The 21557-nt window shown below is 34.6% G+C and overlaps 1 protein-coding gene across 5 annotated transcripts in view; it reads left to right on the forward strand.

The window, feature by feature from the left end:
- DIAPH3 (diaphanous related formin 3) overlaps positions 1 to 21557 on the forward strand; it is a 203065-nt gene that overhangs the window by 83908 nt on the left and 97600 nt on the right. For all 5 annotated transcript variants that reach the window (XM_088051853.1, XM_014255268.2, XM_088051854.1 and 2 more), the window contains 4 exons: positions 1931 to 2026; positions 2955 to 3049; positions 9295 to 9396; positions 20627 to 20866. In XM_088051853.1, coding sequence (XP_087907979.1) covers positions 1931 to 2026; positions 2955 to 3049; positions 9295 to 9396; positions 20627 to 20866 — 533 coding nt within the window. The remainder of the gene's footprint in view (positions 1 to 1930; positions 2027 to 2954; positions 3050 to 9294; positions 9397 to 20626; positions 20867 to 21557) is intronic.

The following is a 21557-nucleotide window of genomic DNA, read 5'->3' on the forward strand; positions in this document are numbered from 1 at the left end:
AAGCATAATCAGAAAAAGTGAACCTTTAGTGGTAACCTTCTTTTTATCCAGTAGCTTTAATGTCATTCTATTCCTTTGGAACTTTGGCTATAGAGTTCTCACATTGGTGGTGAAAACCTACTTTTGCTTTCACATGTGTAGTAAGCAGGGTGTGTTGTTTTTCCTGGTACAGGAGAGTGCTAACCGTTCTGTTAAATCTGTCCTAAAAGAAATTCAAGGCCAAGTGGATTTTGTGGGTAGACTGGGAACAGACAAAAGAGGAGTATTGTGGCTTTGTAACGCATTTTCCAGGACCCAGACGGAAGGTTATCAGTCCTTCTTCTAAGTATTGCTTTATGTCTTAGCATAGTGATTTCATTTTTGCAGAATACAGGTTCTTTTCTGCATTGTGGCATCTTCTCAGGAGCATTGTGGTGCCTAGGAGGTGTAGAGTTTCAAAAGTGATTCAGGAGATGATTCAAATTTGTGTCTTCACCTACTCGGAAGGGACTTGAATCTGGCTCCTTCAATCCCTGTGGGAGGTCTTGAATTGCTAATCTCTTTGATTGTATTCTAGACAAAAAAGCTCAAAGACCTCAAGAGTTCATTTAGTCTGTGTCCCAATCCTTGGCAAAATGTATCATGCTTTGAAAAACATTTTTAAGAGTGATGTAGCTCTTAAATAGGTTCCTTAACGTTTTCAGAATTCATTTCAGTTTAGGGAAATCATCTTGATAATTCATGCTTATGTCTAGTTTTGTCAAGGACCATCACTGTGCTAGAAGTTTTAATCCTATATTGCCTTGACAGGACTTCTCATCTATACCTATCTCCTTTGGAAGCCAGTAGCACATTATATTATTGTAACATATTTTCTACTTTCAAATATTTAAAGCATGTATAACTTAATTTGGAACAATCATACTGTAAAAGCTTGGAAACTAATTTCATTTGTGAACTAGTATACAGAATTAGATAAACAGTAGGGATGTATTTGGTAAATAAAATTTGACAGTGAAGATTTGTGCTTGGGGGTGGAGGAAGGAAAAGTCAAAAAGGAAAGATTATTTTGTATTACATATTATTGTAAAATAATACAATACCAGATCATATTTAAAAAATATTTGTGTGGTTTTCGCTTTTTAGTTTGTTTGTGTAATAATTCCTGCTTATATTTACAAAGCCCATGTTGTTATTTTAAGTGAAATTCTTATGACAATGTGTGACTAATGAAATAAATTCAGCTTACAGAATGCATTTGGGAGATCCTCTTTCTATGAATTATTTTCTATTTATATGAATTAGTAAAAGAAAAATAACCCAAAATCTCCAGCAATGTTAATATATGTTTATACAATAATTTTGTGGTATTTTGTAATAATGTGATTATATAATATATTAAAAAATACATCTTTTTGAGGGGAGAAGGAAAATAGATCTATGTATATACCTATATTCTATATAGGTATATAACAACTCATCTATATTATAAGGTAATGTTAATTTTTTAATAAGCCAGTGATCTTTGATAATTTTGGTGCATATAGTTAGACAAAAATAGATAGATGTCTCAGTGTTAAGACATAGTGCCATGTTTTTAAAGATTTGTTATTGTTAAAATCCAAGTCATAATCCTAGCCTGGCCAGTGTAACTGGAGCATGTTGCATGATATTTTAAATATGACTGAATTTGTACAATTAACATTAGCATGTTTATTTAGGTCCTATATATTAAAAAACAAAAAAAAAATCTAGAAGGCTAACAAGCTGACATATTTGACTGAAGAGCAAACGTTTCGGAATACAAGCAATATATGCAAAACCTCTCAATTTTATGATCATTTCTCTATGAATTGACTATGCTTGTTACCAAATCTGCTTTCTGAATTCATGAATGTTTCCTCTAAATATTAAGAATTAACCATGATTGTATTTGTGTTTACTTTGGCAGTAAAAAGAGAGGAGGAGGATTTTGAGGAAAAGAAATCCATTAAGAAACGAATCAAAGAATTAAAAGTTTTGGATCCTAAGATTGCACAGAACCTGTGTAAGTAGATTCTGTTGGGTTTTTTCCCCTCAGAGTAATGTATAAACGTTCCATAGAAATGCCTTTCTCTCTTGTGATTGCCTGGGAACCACTTCTTGTTTAAAATATGTTTAAATATGTGCATATTGTTTTTAAGCCCAAGTACATGAGTTGACACTACTGAAACACGTAAAAAGACCCCAAAAGCAGTTAAAGATTATTCCTTATTCAAGACTTTGTATACTGAAGTGCAAGCATACAGCTATGTATCTAATCCATCTGTATTTTCAATATATTCATCAAGGAATACTGGATGCCCCCCTTTCCCCTGCATGTCCCCACCCCTTATCAGCAAAAGGATGGAAATGTCTGCAGCATGTCTGCCTGTCTCATGAACTTTATAGAAACTAGGCGATACTCGGTATTATGGAATAATATGCATACAAAGAAAATAAAGTTTTGATGGAAAGGAGTTCTAGGAAGAATAAATTCCTAAATGTCAGCAGAGATTAAATAAGAAATGTATTATGGTGACTAAATAAAGAGTGCTTTTAAGAACATTTTGTTTTCTGCTTCTATGGTTTTTGTTTGTCATGTGCCTCTTTTAGAGAAAGCTCTGACATGACTATTGAAAAAATTATAATTGTCACCTCAGCACAAAATACTGTAATAGCAGTGATTCTTCTGCAGAGTAGACTTGTCTCTGACTGCTTATAGAAGTCTTCTGTGATGCTGGATGTTGTATAAAACAAATGGATATGGAGAAGGCTGGAATTGAAAGAGAACAGTAATTTAAAATATATTAAAAATAGTTATCTCTTACCTATATTACTTGGCACAGTGTTTGATAATCTGGAGATGCTATGACCTGTTTTTCTGCTGTTTTTAAAGTAAGGGCAAGATAGTTGTTGTCTTCCTTTCTTCATTATTTGTGGAATCTTTGTTTCAGCAATTTTCCTTGGATCTTTCCGAGTGCCTTACGAAGAAATCAAAATGATGATATTGGAAGTAGATGAAACACACCTCTCAGAGTCCATGATTCAGGTAACAAAAATGACACTTAAGATCCCAGTATTTCAAGAGAAGCTTCTCAGTAAATAGAAACTCATAGAAACTTCTTAATGTAAACTTGGCCATTAATGAACAGCAAGAATTTTTTTTTCCTGTGGACGTTAGGTTTTTTTTTAACTCGCAATGCTAATATTTTTATGCAAGCAGTTTGTGCTGTTTCTGGGTGGGATTGAGTTAACTTCCTTCACAGTGGCTGGTATGGGGTTATGTTTGGATTTGTGCTGAGCATGGGGTTGATAAAACAGAGATATTTTTGTTATTGCTGAGCAGGGCTTGCACAGAGCCCTTTTCTGCAGCTCGTACTGCCACCCTGGCAAGGGGGCTGGGTGTGTTTGGGAGGTTGGGAAGGGACACGGCCAGGACAGGTGACACAAACTGACCAAAAGGATATTCTAGACAATATGGCATCATGCTAAGTATGTAAAGTGCGGGGAAGAAGGAAGAGAGATGGAATAGTGGTGTTTGCCTTTTCAAGTCACCATTACACAAGGTGGGGCCCTGCTCTCCTGAAGATGCAGAAAACACCTCCCAACCCAAGGGAACCTCTGAATGATTTCCTTGCTTTGCTTTGCTTTGAGTTTTATCTCATCTTGTAAGTTTTCTGGCTTTTACCCTTCCCTTCTCTTCCTGATCCCACTGCGGGGAGAGCGAGTGAGTGGCTGCTTGGGGTTTGGTTGCTGGATGGGATTAAACTATGACACCGCTGAATTTATATTTTCAATTTGTTGCATTGTCCATGTCTAATTTGACACTTTTTCTTGAGTACATATGATGTTTTGTTTCTTCCCTGCTTACCAATTTTTTCTTTATTTTGTTTTTAGCTCTGTGTTATCTGCACAAATCTCTGTTTTGCTTGTTTGGTTTGGGGTTTTTTTGTTAAAGCTGTAGCAATAAAATATCTTGCCCTAGGGCATTTACATCATTCTCTACTTCTCTTCCATGGACCTTATTTAGGTAGTATCTTCACTTTCAATTTTTTTTTTAAAGCACAGAGTCAGTATGACTGTATGTGGAGCCAAAAGAAACTGGAAGTTCCATATACAGTGATATTTAAAGGTTGAAAAGCTGAAGAAGTTAAGGAAGTAAACACAAATGAATCATTTTAGAACCATGGGAAAAATAATTTTTAAGAGGTGTCTTGAAGTTATTTGAGCCAAAGCTCTGCTCAAAGCCAGGTCAACTAGAGCAGCTTGATCAGGGCCTTTTCCATCAAATTTTTTGTATCTCCACAGCTGGAGACCCCATAGGCTTTCTGGACACCTTTTCCAGTGTCGAACACTTGTAGCAGGAAATGTTTCTTTGTTTATCTAACTGGGATGCTTATTGTGATAACTTTTGACCTTGGTATTCCATTGCACAACTCCAAGAAGAGCTTAACTACACCTTCTTTGTACCACCTAGTTGGGTATCTGCACACATTAAGGGCCCATGAGGCTTGCTTTCCTAGAGTTCAACAGAGTGGCTTTTCTGTCTGTCCTTTCCTGTCATGTGCCATATTCTTGCGTCATCTAGATGGGCATCAATAAATTTGAAAAGATCTGTCTTAAGAAAAATTTCTGTGGTTTGGACAGGACTCTGGCATACTGTGATGAACTTCAAATTATTTCTATTATGGCTCATAAATGTCAAAACATAATATGTCAATAATTGATAATTACTGTCTACTAGTAATGTGGTATAATTTTTAGGTAGCTAATCTCTTCAGCATTCTTAGAAATGTGTTACAGATAGGGGTACCAGTCCCTACTGAAATATGAAAGAAAGTTGAATGTGGATTTTTTTTTTTAGAAACATTTCCTTTTTGAAGGAATGTTGATTAGTTAAGACAAATACAGGCATCAGGATCATAAAATTAGTTGTTACTTTAAGGCTTACTGAAATTCAGACGTAGCTTGTACTACAACACATAGGAACTTGTGTTCAGATGTAAAAACAAGACAAATCTGTATTTGTATGGTTTTCCTGCAAAATGAATTTCCACCATATTGGAATGTCAAAATAACATCCTACTGAGGAAGTTGTGCAGTGCTCAGCATGCCCTTTTTCTTCCTGCATGCAGTTTTGCCCTCACTTCTTCTGACTTGGAATTCAAAGATGTTTAATCTCTCTTCAGCTATTGGGACTTCACTTTCCCTTCTTCATTGAAGAGTGAGATGTTTCTCTTAAGTATTTGAAGGAGCAAGCAATCATCTCCAGTGACAGTATATATCATTAGTCATTGTATAATTCTGATTCCTTTTTTCAATGATGCAGTTAATATTGGCACTGAAACTATTACTTTAAGGTTATTAGGATGAACATAGTTTACACTTCTAAATTTTTTTTTTAGTCTAATTTTCACTTAGATCACTTTTTCAAGGTTTTCTTCATGCTCAAGAGCAGCATGATGTGTATCTTTATTTTATTTTTTTGGTGTAATAGTAGAAATTCTGTATGGTAGCATGAAAAATTGAGAGATGATATATGCTCTGCTGTTATGTTCAGTTTAAACTCTGTCTCAGTCCGTGCTTGCTCTGAGAGTCTCTCATGCTATTTGATTTTAGCACTGTTCTTCAACAGTTAATCTTTAGCTTGTTAGAAAATTAGGTCCTCAACAATTAAATGAAGCAACCTGTATAAAAAAATACTGTATATCAAAAATATTAAAACCTGTCATTTTGATAATTTCTGTGTATGTAATTTAAAGAAGACAAACTTATTTTTGCATTTAGAGTCTGGGGGAAAAATCATCAAACCATTAATGGGTAGTAAATGAATGGCATACTTCTAGGTGAAGATGCAGTAATCTGAGAAAAATTATTTTCATGGATAATTTTTTTGCTTTTGTATCATTATTTTTAATTTCTTCTGTGGACTATTATTTTCATTATAATTGAATATGCCTTGGGATAAAGATTGCCTAATTTTATAGTATATTTAGAACATCTAACACACCTTAACCCCACTGGAGCTTTGCAGTAGGCATGGCTAACAATATAATATGATATAACCTTTTTTATGCTATGCTGATAATCTTGTGGCTTTATTAATTGGTATTAACAGTAAAGTATGTTGAAAGTCAGTGTATTCAGTAACCTCTCTATGTAGCTGGCATCAAAATTGAATCCAAAGCGGTTTTGACAGTGGTTGAGCCCTTTTGCATTTGCTTTTGGAGGGGAGTGATCAATTTTATTTAAGGAAAAGGGTAAGAGAAGATGAAGAGCCAAAAGTGAGAAATTATATCCTGCAAGAGTACAGTGATATTAGCAGCTGCTGTGATTGTGTGAAAGTCAATGGAATGGAATACAAGTTTTCATGTGCACAATATCCTGTATGATCACCGTCATATAAATCATTCAAGAGTATAGACAGCATTTTTTTTCCAAGTGATTAATCACTTGAAAACCTAAATCAGGTGGAAAATTCAGTAGAACTTAAGCTTCAAATTTAGTTTGCAAGTTTGGGTGCAATAATATTTATCAAATGGTTTCATTCAAGTTGCTTGTTTCTGGGTAAAGCAACAAATAACTTTGAAAAAGGGACTGAGTTTAAACTTGAAAAAAGACTTAAGACACTCATCTTTCTTTGAAAGTGGTAGAACAATGATTCATTTCTTCAAAAAGTTGGTATCCACCTTCATATGTACTTAGGTTGCTAAATAACTTTAAGTATCCAGCTGTATGTCTCTATTTCTACCTTCAAAATCCTTTTCAAGTACGCATTATGACCATGCTATGAAAATGTGTTGCGTGTATTTCGTCATTCTGAGAAGAGAGAAAGCATACATAGGTTTGCAACCATACGGCTAATTTTCTTCATTCCTATAAGTTACCTTAGACAATGTGGTACTTCTCCTTTTGAGGAATTTCTTGCTTTCAGCATGTTTCTTTGTTTAGCTGTAACTGTTGTGCTCAGTGAGTCCTAATATCACTCTTTCTGAAGCTGGAAATTTGTTCTTAATCCAGCTCCTGTTACGCTTACGAAATAAAATGTATTTTCCCTCCATCAGTCTGCATCCCCCTTCCTCCACCCCACTTCAGTTAGAAATTAAATTTAGTGTTTAAAAATGTAAAAACTCCAAAAGTCATGTTGTAATCCAAAAACTTACTGACTAATTATTGAAATGTTTCCCGTGACTTAGTCAAAATTCTTTCTTCTCTTTTATCCTAGTTTGATATTCAAAATGTGTTTCTTCTGTAGCTGTTTAAAAGCTTTATCTGAATACCATAAAAGCTGCTTTGATATCAGGTGTTCCTTCAGTTTTGGTAGCTTTTTTTTTTTTATATTCTGATGCTCAATATTGAAAATATTCATCTAACACTTGACTGTTTTTGTTTTTTGAAAGTTTTGTGGGCAGTTTTTCTTCATATGAAAACTATTTCTGTATCGAATAATAACATTTTAATTTCAGTAAAGATTAAGGAATTGTATTGTATTTAGAGCTGTTTATGGGAATGTTGGATATAAAAAAAAGAAAAAAGGTGTTATGAATTTCTAATTTAGAATGTATCTTTTGACACTTTGTATCCTTTCATTTTTGCTTAGTGTTACTGATTTAGCACCAGACATCTTCATCCATAATTAATAAATGTAGTCTTTTTTACAGAAATATTTTCCAAATGTTATAGTGGTAAGGATATGTATGACTGCTGTTCCACTAAAAATCATTTTGACCATATCCAAACCAAGCTCCTAAAATTTAAGTTTATTGTTTTAAGCATCATTGTTCATGCATTTTTAATAGTTTTTTCTTTTCTTACCAAAATCCTTTGTTGAGCATGGACATTCTGTTGAATCAGTCTACTGATTTAGGGATGTTTTTCAGCTACTACTTAAAACAGCATAATTTGTTCTTCTTAAACTAAAGAAGTACATTAAACAAAGCATAGGTATGACTTTTTATCTGTCTGGCCCCAGGGAGGTAATTTTTACATCTTAACTCGCTGAATTTTCTGTAAAAGAAGGAATTAGGATTTGTAGTGGGTACAATTAGGCTTTTTTCAAGACTTTCAAATGAAGATTCTATTCACTAACTTAAACAAATTCTTTTTTGCTCATTGTATATCACCAAAGTTATTTACTTGAAAGGTAATAAAACAAATGTTGGCAACCAAAATGTCTGCATTTTCCATCAAATAATGGGGCACTTCTGGAGTTGGTCTTGTTTCTTTCTTGAAATGTGGTAATAGGTAGTGGGGTGGCTATGTTTCCTGGACTGGCTTCAGTGTTAAAAGGATTGAATCTTCAGTTCAGTGCAGGAGAGTGATCTTACCATTAAACCAGGGATTGTTTTAAGAAAGGAAAATTTCTCTCATGATTTTCTTAATGTAACAGAAGCTTAACCAATGTAACCAGAAACATAATGTGAGAAAGACAGGTGGTAGGGAATCTTGACTATTGCCTAGTAGTTGCAGCTGTCATCTTGGGATGGGATAGAACTGAGCTACAGACTCAAATTATGTACCAAAATTAAGTGTTTGAGAAGCTTTCTATTTCCAGAACATCTGAAAAGCCATTTTTAGCCAGCCTAGCAGAAGCTCATTAGAGTGGGGTTCAGGTGCCCAAATGTGAGTGTCTTTATGTAGATAATATGTATCTAAGTGTTCAGGAAACTAGGGAGTCAGAGGATTCTTCAGATGAACAGATGAAGGTGAAATTTCTTCCTTTGCCTGTGTTCACAAGACATTCACCTATATGTATCCAACCTCCCAGTATGGACTTCTGAATTCAGCTGAAGCTGAATCTCACCTCTGTTATACTACTTCTAGCAAGTTTTCAGGCTCAGTAGTAGTGTAAGTAAGTAAGTGTAATGGGTTTAAACTTTCGGTTTGAAATGCTAGAAAATTAATTATTCTTTTTCAAAATACTTTTAATCTAGCATTAGTAATTCTTGCCATCCTTTGGATGGTAATGTTATACTTGAAGTTCTTGTTCTGTTTGCTTCTAAGTGTTCTGTTTTCATAGTGCCTATCAAGCATATTCTTTCTTTAAAAACAGTTAAAAAAGAACACTATGGAAGTGTGTAGGATCAGTGTCAGGTGCTGGCAGTATTGCATCACTTATCTTTTACACTCTCAGTTACTCTAATTTGTGTGTTGCTATGTACATTCTGCTGTCTTCAGGGAAGAGTATTGTCTTTGGAGTGTATGGTAATAATGCATATGTAAACCTGTTTGTTTACAATAATAGAAGCAACATCGAATCTGAGATTTTTAAGCCTATTTTTTTTTTCTTTATAGAATTTAATAAAACATCTCCCTGAACAAGAACAATTGAATGTATTGTCCACGTTCAAGAATGAGTATAACAATTTGTCTGAGCCGGAACAGTTTGGAGTTGTGGTGAGTTCTGTTTTATTATCATTGGGTTTTTTTGTCCTTTCTTGAAATACAGTTTTAATATAATATTTTAGAAAAAAAAAATGACAACTGCTTCTTCCGAAAAGTGAGGGTGTTCCAGACCAGGAGAAGAGTACAAGTGCTGCCTTTCAACTGGACTTTTTGTTGGATATATCCATGGATGTGGAAGGCCTGATTATTGAAATATTGCTGCTGGAATGATTTTGGATTATCTTTATTTAAAAAAGTAATTTACTTTTGCAAAAAAAAAAAAACAAACCCATAACCGTAAAAACTTCGGTATTTTCTGTAGCAAAGTTTCACTGGGAGATACAGAGCTATTTTTGAATTTCCATAGCTAAAATAGTTTGGCCTTACTTTTGTTTATATTAATAAATCTTAACTTTTTCACTGAAATTTTCTACACTTATGTTTTTCTTTCCAATCTCCTTGTAAAAGAGAAGAAAATAATGTCATAGCAATCAAGTTAACCTATTCTGCCTTCTACTGCCTGTGTTTTATATCATGCTCTGTCAAGAGTAAACCTAGTCACTTTTTCCCTTCCCCCTGGAAAGATATGTTTGTAATATCTTCCAGGTTAAATTCACAAAGGAAGACTGGAAGTGAAAAAACAAAAATGCTAGTTTAGTGCTGGCAGTTGATGCTTTTTGTGGAAATACAGTTTGCATCTAATTTCTGTATAGCTTATAATTCATAGTTGTTAATTTCTTTATCCAGACCAACTCAGAGTAATGCTGTGTAGTTTCATTGCGCATAAATCTATACAAGTCTTTGATTTTTCTTGTCCAGTCCTGGACTTCAACCTAAGGTGGTTATTGCTAAGATTATCTTATCCCAGGGAATTTCCCATGAAGGAATAATACTTATTCAGTTAGATGGAACTGTCAGTTGATGAGCTAGACCAGTAACAGCGTAGTTAGAGTTTTGTTGTGTCTGGCCCAACTTTTCTGATAAATTTGTCTTAAAAAGTTGAGTCAATGTGATAACTCAGAAAAATAAAATAAATGGTCAAAATTATTTTATAGCTCAAAAATTTGTGGAGCTTCTTTGCTGAAGGAACAACCAGTTTCCCACTGAAAAGTGCAAGTCCATGCTTTTCCTGGTTTTCCATGCAAAACATTAAAAAACAAAGTCCAAACCCCATCATTAAGCACAGTTTCTGTCGTGTCACACCTTCTATGCATGTAGCAGAGCGGATTTCAGAGAACAATGTACAATGTTTATTACATGAAATATTTTTCGTTTCTGTTCCAATGGGGGAAAATTTGAATAAGTCACTTTTTTACTCTTTGAATGTGGAATCCTATCCATTTACTTTTCATCAAAGTTCTTCAAGCTCCATCTGTCTCTCTTGTATATTTTCTTTTATTGTTGGCCAGGATACAGGCTTAGAAATTCTTTTCATTTCTTAGGAAGCCACTGTTGATCCTGATCTGAATCTTCACATTATTGCTGTTTTTTTTAGTTTTATTTTTCCTTGAAAATGTTGGTTTATGCCTCATTTTTTGCTGTCTGTTTTAAATGCGGAGAATCAAACAAATACAAAATACAAGACTTGAAGTCTTTTAGATGAGTAATGTTTTATAGTTATGTTTTTTCAGAGAATTAGGAGATTCCATGTTAGTTTGTTCTGAAGTTGTGATTAAAGGAACAATTAAACTATTTGACTCCGAAGGAAGAAGTTAAATAGTGAATAAATGTCTAATTACTACTTGTGTAATATTTTTTTTTAAATCATGGAAACCCATTATCTTTCAGGCTTTGAATTGAAAGTCAAGATTTGATACTCTGAAAGAAATAGCAAGACACTTAGCAAAATATTGACTTGCTGTGACTGTTACAGTATTATATGTTTCAAGCAAAGTTAATTAACTGAAGTTGTTGGCTTAAAGACCTTGAGGGCATGACTCTAAACTGTTCAGGTTCCTCTTATGAGTGTGTGGCTTGTGGTTTTCTGGGTTTTGTTTGGTTTTTTGTCTTATGGTTGTGAGGATTTGTTTTCTTTGTATTGACCCTATGAATTGCTTTTGTGGTTTCTGCCTGCTCTCTTTAAAGTTATTTATCATTTTTATATTTTCTGTTCATTCAGCAGTAAGTATAAAATAAATCCTTTATAGTCCTTATCTTCTCTTCCAGACTTTGGGTTTTCTTTAGATAAACTACTTTATTTTCTGTTAGATTCTTTCTTTCATTTACTCCAGGCCGATGTCTCAGAGCACAGATATTATCACCTATTACTGTGGAGCTTTGTTTTTGTTTTAGGGTTCTGGGGTTTGTTTTTTTTTAAAGGTGGGGGATGACAGGGAGGGGCTTGCTGAGATTGATTAACTATTTCGTGAAAATGACATTAATTCTGTTCATCTTATTAAAAATTTAGTTTACTATTGTTACCTTAACTTGATATATTGAATGTTGTATTTCCTTGCTCAAATTCATGATGAAGTATGCTTGTGCTTGACAAAATATAAGTTTTCAGTTGTGTTTTGTTTTACCATAGTTCTTGTTTTGTACTTACTGCAAGAAACTTCCTCCAAAACTTTTTTAAAACGTCCTTAATCTTCATATTATTTTCTTTGTGGGTTCATTGATTACCATGTAATCACAGAATCCTCTCAGTTGGAAGGGATCCACAAGGATTATTGAGTCCAACTCTTAAGGGAATAGCCCATATAGGGATCAAACCCACAACCTTGTCTTTACTAGCACCATGCTGAATCTTCTATAAAACTTGATAATGATAAAGATTATTTTTGTGCAATATGGAACCCACTGGAGATGAATGGAGTTTCATCTAGATGTTCATCTTGGTAACTGTTGAGAGAAGGTTGTGCTTTGGTGGTTTGTACATTTTTTACCTGGTTCTTTCTTCAGTGGTTAGTATAAGTTTTAAGTTGCATTAGGACTTTTAGCAGTGTCGATTTGTTTTGCAGGAAGTTCTTTCCTACTAAGAAAGAAGTATTGTTTTAGAGAATATTTTTTCCTAATTTTTGGTGTACTGTCTGTCATCATATCAAAGAAATGTTTAAGGAGTAGCTCATTTAGTAATGTTAATCTCATTTATTTTCAGTGAAGTTGATGTAATAGCTACTAGTTAAATGTATTGATCATGACTGACACTTTGAGTGCAGTAATCTGTTTACTGGATTTTTACTGAACTATTACCATACCACTGGTCAATATATTATTCATAAGGAAGTTGGGTACAAGCTTCTTCCAGCTATTTGGAACTTGAATGTTCTGAATTCTCATAGAATTCCATTCTATGATTTGATGTACACTTGTTTATTTACAGTGCCTGTAATTCTTTGTGGTGTAACATAGTCCTAGACCGTATTAAATTTATTATATAATTTGGTATCCATAAATGCAATTCCATTTAAGAAATCACAGTTTAGATGCTCTTTATCAGGCATCTGACATTTCAAGGCATTTTTTGGAGGCAAAGAGGTGCATGGCAATGATTGGTCCCGTATCTGATGGTTCCAGATCTTTGCTGCACACCCTCCACCCCAGTGTCCTATAAGTGTAGTTCCCCAGCTTTGCAGCACCACCCATTTGCCTGTCCTCCCTCTCTTGCCCACACAGCAATGCTAAGGCTTCAGGCCTATTACTCGTGCCAACATAATTTAACTGTTTGTTGCACTAGGAACCATTCCAAAAAGTGGCTCTGAATTGATAATGCTGCATGAATAGAGCTGAAGCCAGTAGTGAATTCCAGCATGAGACAATTGGAACATGTTGCCCAGAGAATGTGAATGCCCCATCCCTGAAAATTTTCAAAGCTAAGTTGAATGAGGTTCAGAGCAACCTGGTCTAGTGGAAGGTGTCCCTACCCATGGCAGGGGAGTAGGAACTAGATGATCTGTAAAATTCCTTCCAACACAAAAGATTCTGTTTTTATGTAGCCTCATCAGTGCCTGTAATCCTTAATAGTATAAAATGGTCCTGGTCCATATTAAATTTATTATATGGCTTGAAATCCATAAATGCAATTCCATTTAAGAAATCAAAGTTTTGATTTTTTTTTTTTTTTTTACACTTCTAATGTAAAAAGTTTCTAATGCTTGACAGGATGCTGTTAGTAGACATTTGACCTCAGGTGTAGGCAAGCGTGCTAGCATTGTTACATATTGAGAATACTATCTCAAGAGCCATATGTGATAGCTTCTGCTGTCTTTCTTTTCTTGTAATCTGAGACATTCAGAAAGATGTTCCCATGTTGTCTGGTAGTAAAAAAAAAAAAGGAAACTGATTTTTCCTTGATCACTTGTATTTGCTCAAAGATAAAATTGAGGGAATTACAAAATATTGTTTCAGAAATAATTAATGTTCAGACCTTGTGAAATTCACTGACAGCTAACCCAAATAGAATTTGGCAAGCAATCCTCATGTGGCTTCACAGCTTGTTCACTGATGGATGTGTTTTTAATGAGTTCGTACCAAAGGAAAAGATTTCACTAGAGTAAATTGAAGATTAGAGTGAGGCCTGATGAAGGCTAGTTTGTCTTAAATAATTCAGCAGACACTTAAGTTGATCAATTCCATATTCAGCTGGTAGTTTCACCTGTATGTTCTCATTGAGGATAACTCAAAATGTATTAATGTTTTTGCACTATTGTCTGGAAAATATATCACTGTTTCTGCAGAGGTGTACTCTGCCTTTCATAATACTTGATGCTTGGACACAGCCATACCTAGTGACATTTTAGTCTTTAAAATTCTGAAGTGCTGAGGTACATCTGGGCTGAGAGATGTTTTGATTGTGTTAATTTATATCTGCAAACCTTATCTTCTGTGTCTTCTAGATGTCATGTTATGTGTAACTGCTGCTCTGCCTTGTCAGTATTTGCAGCCTTTCCAGGAGTGTTGACAAAAATTAACTTTCTATTATATGCCAACTATGAGAGTTAAAAAAATCTTATGGCAAATTGTGGTCAAGTTACCTATAATTTTTGAGAAGGAGAACATCCTTAACTCCTAATGTTGATGTATTTCAAACCTTGAGCCTAGGTAAGGGTGGAGAGCAAAGCTCCAGAAATACCTTCTGAAAATGGATATCATGAATGATCTGCTTTGATCTGACTATTTGCAATTGCCATTGGATCAAGTTATATCCAACATATATCACTTTGCATCAGTGAAAGATTGTGATGCCATATTATAGATGAGTGCTCCTGTAAATGCTTCAGTACCAGCAGCTCTTACTCCTATCTCTAGTTCCAGTAAAACCATTTTGGATAGTTAATCTAAAGAACAGTTTAAAAAAATTTGTTGTCTGATATTAATTCAGATAACTGTGTGCTTGTTGTTTGTTTTAGCACACACAAAGGCTATCTCAGTTTTCTTCTTGGCAGATACCCCTACAGCTTCAGAGCAGGAATGTTATTTCTCTGAGGGGTCTCCATCTTTTGCTGCCAGCCATTCACTGCACATTCTGTCAGGAGCCTGTCCTGGATCAGATTTGATGTTTTTCTTCACTAGTAATGTAAGCAACCCTCTAATGTTCATGCAATGCTTTATACATAATAAGGAAAACACTTTTGTGTTGAGTAAGGACCATGATCCTGCCATTTTGACTTAGCAGCTTCAAGGATTTCTTGGAATTTAGCCACCTGAATTGATTAGGTATACAAATGAGTGGCTAGTGTAGGGCAACTGTGCTGAAAGAGCCTTGAGATTGATCAGTACTTCTTAAATCCCTAGAGCCTGAAATTAATTCACAGATATTTCACCTGTTCCAGATTCAGACTTTAGAGCTCAATGGAGCTCCAAGTGGTGTAGGACTTACTTAACCCTGTGAACATTTTGTAGGACTGAAGAACTTTCTCCATACAAACTGTCTTCTGCAGCATTCACTTATATGAGATGTCAGACTATTTTTGCCACATATTAACTGTGGTTCCAAATACACCAAATAGCCATATGGATAAAAATTCCTAAGCCATTACTGAATTCACTATTGACAGGGCTACAGAAGCTCTACAGTGGAATGTTTTTTCCCTTACCAGTACTGTCATGATCATAGACACATATCTGCCATCTTAGGAAACTAACTGGGACACACCTTGTTGGGTCAGTAGAGAAGATGATACCAGATATGAATTGCTGGAGGCCTGAACGTTTCTGTCACATCAAAGACATCAGAATCAGCCGCTAGTCATGTAACATCAAATTCCACTTTTATGTGGGAGTTGTTCTGATGGTTCAACCTGATGGGATGTACTAAACTTGCTGTCATGATTTTGAGACATTCTCATCTAGACCTTGATCATGTGTCTTCATGACCTTGTTTTGGGATATTTTTTATAATAAACTTTTCCTTAGGAGGTGGATTCCTAGTAGTAGTCATGGGGCATTTATTTTAAAGTCAGGCTTATGAGATTGTTCAATCTGGAATACAGTTACATCTGATTTACTTTCAGAAACTTTTCTCCATTTGTATTTATACGATAATATTTGATTTTAAATTTCTCAATGACATCTGCCCTTGACTTCAGGTGTTAATTTATTTGTTTTTGCTACCTGCATGGATTAGAGGTTTTACAGAGGATTTTTACCTATATTAAACCCTTGACTTGGTTTCCCATGAGGAAAGCTTTTCAGTCTAGTAGCATCTGCTCCATATGTGTCTTTTAATGAAAATAGCCTTTCAGACATCTGTTAGGCCTCCTAAAAATAGAAGAATTTGGGAAACATTTGGCCCCTCCCCTTCTTGAAAGATTCCTTTTTAGGAAAATATCATTGTCTGGTTTCAACTTGGAGAAACAAAAGCTGTCTGCATTCCATACTGATCAAGATGTCAGTATATCTAATTGTATTTTTTGGATAAGAAAAAAAAAAAAAAGACTACTTTCTTTTCACAGAACTTACCTTCCTGTGAATTTCAGCATGAAGATTGTAAGCTCAGCTTATTTTGACAGCTGTGTTGTAGCCCCCATTGGCAATTCTGAGATCTGCTCACTGACCTTGCTGGGCCATCCTTCTTGAACATAATGCAATCCAAAACAGTACCAGGGATTTTCTGCACTGTGAATCAGTGCACTGTCATCCACAAAACATGAGAAGGCTACCTGTGTGCAGCTACGAGGTAATTGATAGGTGTTGTCCCAGTGTCACTTACAATACACTGCCTTCTATTCTGACCTGAATATCCTTTAGGAAAATAATGGATTTGCAAGAAACTTAGTCAGTAGTTCAAATTCAAGCTGTTTATAATTCAGGCTGGAGAAGCAGATTAACAGGACATGCTCTCTATTGCTGCTAATAAGGCTGAAAAGTCATTAGTACAACTGTTTGCATCTACACATACATACATATATATATATGTGTATATATATGTGTATGTATGTATGTGTATATATATGTATACACTTGATTTCTCTTAAGTAATTTTAATTTTGTGTTGGCAGTTCTTGACTTTATTATTATTTCCTTGAGGAAAAAGAGTTTGTCTAAGGTGAAGAAAGATTTCCATGTATCCATAAAAAACCCATAAAAATTTCAACAAAAATACTGATTTTTATTGTGAATTGACTTCCCATACCATGAAATAATGTTTGATCTTTCCAGAATGCTGCTGTTTTTCACTAAGATTTAGGCATGTCAGCTGTCCTTTTCAAAATGAGCAGGATGTTCTTTTATCTTCTTTAAATATGATAAAATATCTGTTAAGGTATCAGTCCTTTCCTATTTGGGTTTTTTTTTTCCTGCTTTTCAAGTGCCTGGGTCTAAAGATAAGTGTCAAGAACTCCCACTTTTTATGTGTACACTCTTAGGAGTTCACTGATGCTGCAGTGGTGAAAGCCATACATTATCCACAGGGAATGGTGTTCCAGTTTGCTCTCTTTAGTCAGCTTGGCTGTAACTGTTATTTTACTTTTTGGATGAGAACATTTTCAGGTGGTCTGACAGCCTCAGCACTGTTGCTCCTTTTAAAAGAAGGTATAAAACTAAAGCGCTTGCAGTGTTTTTCTCTATGAGCTTGTGACAGGAATGAAACCCCTTCAGTGATCAAAATGTAGTGTCAGTGGAACTTCTGAGATGCTTTCCTTTACTTGACATCAACAGAAAAAGATAGTGAGAGTACACATATATCAGATTGCACATTCTTGTAGTTGCCTTGTGACTTATGCTGTATTTGAGAGAAAAACCTGCTGTTGGATGTGAGATCTGTGAGAACTGCTACTGGACAGCTCAATTCATAAGTTAGTTCCCATTTGGACTTGCTTGTAGTGGGACTCTTCTTGTGCACTAGTACTTAAAAAGTAGAACAATTCATTACCTGTACACTGAGTTCTTTGACATGTGTAGGTTTCTACTTCAATTTCCCGTTTTAGTTATTTGGGTTGTTTGTTTTCAGAATTCCACTATCAAGACTGAAGTAAACTTATTTCATTATATGCTGATTGTAAAAAAATATAGGGTGTTAGCATAAGATGGTCAGCATTCCTACACTTAAATTCTTAGCATCTCTTGTGGTAGGGTGTATGGATTTAAAGTCTGGATATAACTGAACTACATGTCACAAAAAATTCATATATTACTAAGGGAATTCTATGTCTTCCCTTCTCAGTTGTTGACTTAGCAGACAGGTAAAGAAATAATACCAATAACATGCATTGTACATGGATTTCAGAGCATTTTCAACAACAACAATATACCAGTCATAACAATAATAACAATCCCCGTGGCATTTCTGTTGTGTTTCTGGCATGTGTTCTGTTTCTAGTTTTTTAGATTACATATTTCTGCATTCAGCCTTAAGAATTACATACTTACATACCAGACATCTGAATTTCTTGTAGTTCAAGTGGCCCTCATGAAAACTTTGCACCTTTTATGCATCTGTGCATGCTCATGTTTGTGCAACACATCTTTGGTCTAAAGTGCATGATTATTGCATTTTCAAGGAGCTGCCTGTCTGAAAAGGCAAGAGTCAAGAAATGATACATCTTCTGGTGATTATGTAGTATCGTGAGTTCAATAGCATTTAAAATCAAGGCAATTTGCACTGCATTTTTTTAGTTTCTATGGTTTAATATTAATCATCATCTCTATTGCACCCTGAGTAGCTATTAAATACTAAAAATCTGGATCATTTCAATGGAATGTTGTAGGGATTTTTTCCTACTCTAGTCTCAATTTTTTTTTTTGTGGCAAACTTTAGGGCAAAACTTCAAATTAAAAACATTCTTCTCAAGGTGCTGAGAAGTAGTGCATATACAAATTTAGTAAGACAATTGAGGAAAAGGAGTTAATAGTGATTCTTCCTGATAGAGCTAGGAGAATGAATTTGTGACACTTGCCTCTGTCCACTAGCTTAACATTCTTTTATGTACTTATTCTTATATTAGGTATAAAGCTGTTAGAGTACTATGTTAATTTAATGTGGAATTTAGGTATTTCTGTTTATATTTTGCTGTGAAATGCTCTGTTCAAATTTAAGTCTCATTATCTTTATTTATCCATTCTTAAGTAAGAATTTTACCTCACTTGTTGGATGCTATTTCATGTAGTATAAAAACAGAATGTCTGCCTACAGTTGGTACTGAGCTAATAATGTTCGAAGTGAACATTTTAAGTGTTTTACTTGATGACCAGGCTGGAGGCAATCAGTGGACTAAAACGCAACAGTTGATTTTCAACCTAGTTTAATCTGAAATACATCCTGATTATCTGCTCTGCTCTATGATGAAAACCAAAGTATGGTTAGTGGAAATGGTTTCTTATTTTATTTCTTATCAAGATTTTTATGTGAACTAAAATGCAAATGGTGTGTTTACTTCAATACATCATGTGGCTGCACAGCTATGCAGGCATTTCTGAAATGGCCTAGTGATATAAAATGTTAACTCTACCTGATTTTATTTTCTTCTACTGTCACAGTAAAACCAATAAAATAGACTGTAAATTTCATCCTCTTCTGATTCTATATCAAACCCTTTGGACAACACAGCCTTCAGTTTCACTTTACACTGAAAATGGTTGGAGTGTTCACCGTTATCCTTTACACTGAGTCTCTTGGGATAATCAGTGCCATATGACTTATGAATGTTGCACTGTCAGAAGAATTTTCACATTGGTAGACTAGATCTGTCTTGGAAAATACTTTGCTAAAACCTTAGGTATCACTGTGGTTTGGAGTGGGATATGTCCAATTTAAAGGCAAAAGTTTCAGGCCATTATATGAAGCCTGCTGCTTTGTAGGAGAAGTGCCAATATTACTGCTTCTTTCTTGCATGGAGAAGTACTGACAGCTGAAAACACTATGTTCCTTATTAAAAAAAAAAAAAGTAAAAACTTAGTTTAAGATTCTGGGAATTGTAAAGAAATAAATTATTGTCTTGAACCCTGCCTTGAGAAGGAAGAAGACATGTATGAGGAAGGAGATCTTACAGAATTAATGAAAGTGATGAGAAAACAGAGCTAGGGAAAAGTGAGATAAGCAACTCATTGAATAATTTTTTTGTGTTTCTCGTGTGAATGTTGTAAACCATGTGCAGAGTATATTTGGAGTGAGAATTCAGTGACATAATATATAAGATCAAAATTTCTGTTGAAAATACATGATCAGTAAACCATAGAAAAAGCCAAGACTTGTATATTATCTACAGAAGCTTTTCCTGGGAGCATTCAGCTGCACCTAATGAACTGTGTTAGGTTAGTATACAGGAGTGTAGGGGGTTTGAATATTGGTATATATTAGTGTATACAGTATTAAGTGTTTCATAGCGGAGATTTTTTCAATATTGTTATTTTGCTGCAAGTTTATAATAGGTTCTTATTGACGTCAGCTTTCAAATATTTGCACCAGAAAATAAGATTTGTCTTGTATTGGTACATCCAGAGTTATACAAAATTTGTGAACTACTTTCATTCCTTTTCAACTACTGGGTCATAAACTTGGATTAGTTTTATAGGATTTGGTATATGAGTTGACAGATGTGATATATGATGACACTTTATCTTTTATTGCTTACACATACTAGTTATTTGGAAAGGATGGGGGTAGTTCCTATTAACCACAAGATGGGATTTCAGTTGCTTACCCAAGTGTCTCTCATTCATTCATTCATTTGCTATCAGTTATAGCAGATATATTGCTTCTTCAAGCCTGTCACACCAATAAATCATTTCAGAGCGTTTGCATTTGCACAGTGCCAAAGTGTACCATGAATTTTAAAGGAAATCTTCTATTTTTCTTTTCAATCAGATGAGCAACGTGAAGAGACTACGGCCACGGCTCAGTGCTATTCTTTTTAAGCTTCAGTTTGAGGAGCAGGTGAACAACATCAAACCTGACATCATGGCTGTCAGTGCTGCCTGTGAAGAGATAAAGAAGAGTAAAAGCTTTAGCAAGCTGCTGGAACTAGTATTGTTAATGGGAAACTACATGAATGCAGGTTCTCGGAATGCACAGACCTTTGGATATAATCTCAGTTCGCTATGTAAAGTGAGTTTTGAAATGTCCACGTTGAGTATTACATTCACTTTTTTTTTGTTTGTTTTTATTATGCTACATAAATACTCTGGTTTTGATGTTTTTCCTGCAGTTAATTATTTGCTTACTAATTTTTTTTCTTATTATTGGCATTAGTTGATAGTTTGAACAGTACAGCTAATCCATGAATAGTCATCTTAAAACTGGTTTCCATTTAATCACTTTAAAGTGATAATTTTGAAGGAATAATAAAAAACCCAAACTAAATAAGGTTATGTAAGGACCTGATCACTGTGATCATGGTAGTTTTGTAATGTTAACATGTTTGAGCACTTCTAAGATACCTATCACATTTTAGTATGTTTTCATACAGTTATGGTTTCTTTTGGGCATGAATTTACTCCTTATGTAATTCTTATGTTTCTCAGTTTCATCAGTTTCTTGCTTCTTCTAAGTTTTCCTAAATTTCCACTCTTTCATCTGTTATGTAAGGTGTGTACAAGAAGGTGTCTATACTTTTCTGGGTGTTAACCTATAATCCATTCTAATGCTAATTACCTTTCCCATGTTTAGTGTTGTTACTTTTTTTCCTGTCCTCTCTGGGAGGTTACTGAACAATCTTGAGAGTTCACATTTAGCTCTTACAATGAAGAAAGTACTTGAAACTGTATGTACTCTTTGTCTTTCTGTTTCTTTATCTTTT

This window comes from Pseudopodoces humilis, chromosome 2 (genome assembly GCF_049639895.1).
Source record: "Pseudopodoces humilis isolate 2021_Gansu_Grassland_sample_001 chromosome 2, ASM4963989v1, whole genome shotgun sequence".
Taxonomy (NCBI): domain Eukaryota; kingdom Metazoa; phylum Chordata; class Aves; order Passeriformes; family Paridae; genus Pseudopodoces; species Pseudopodoces humilis.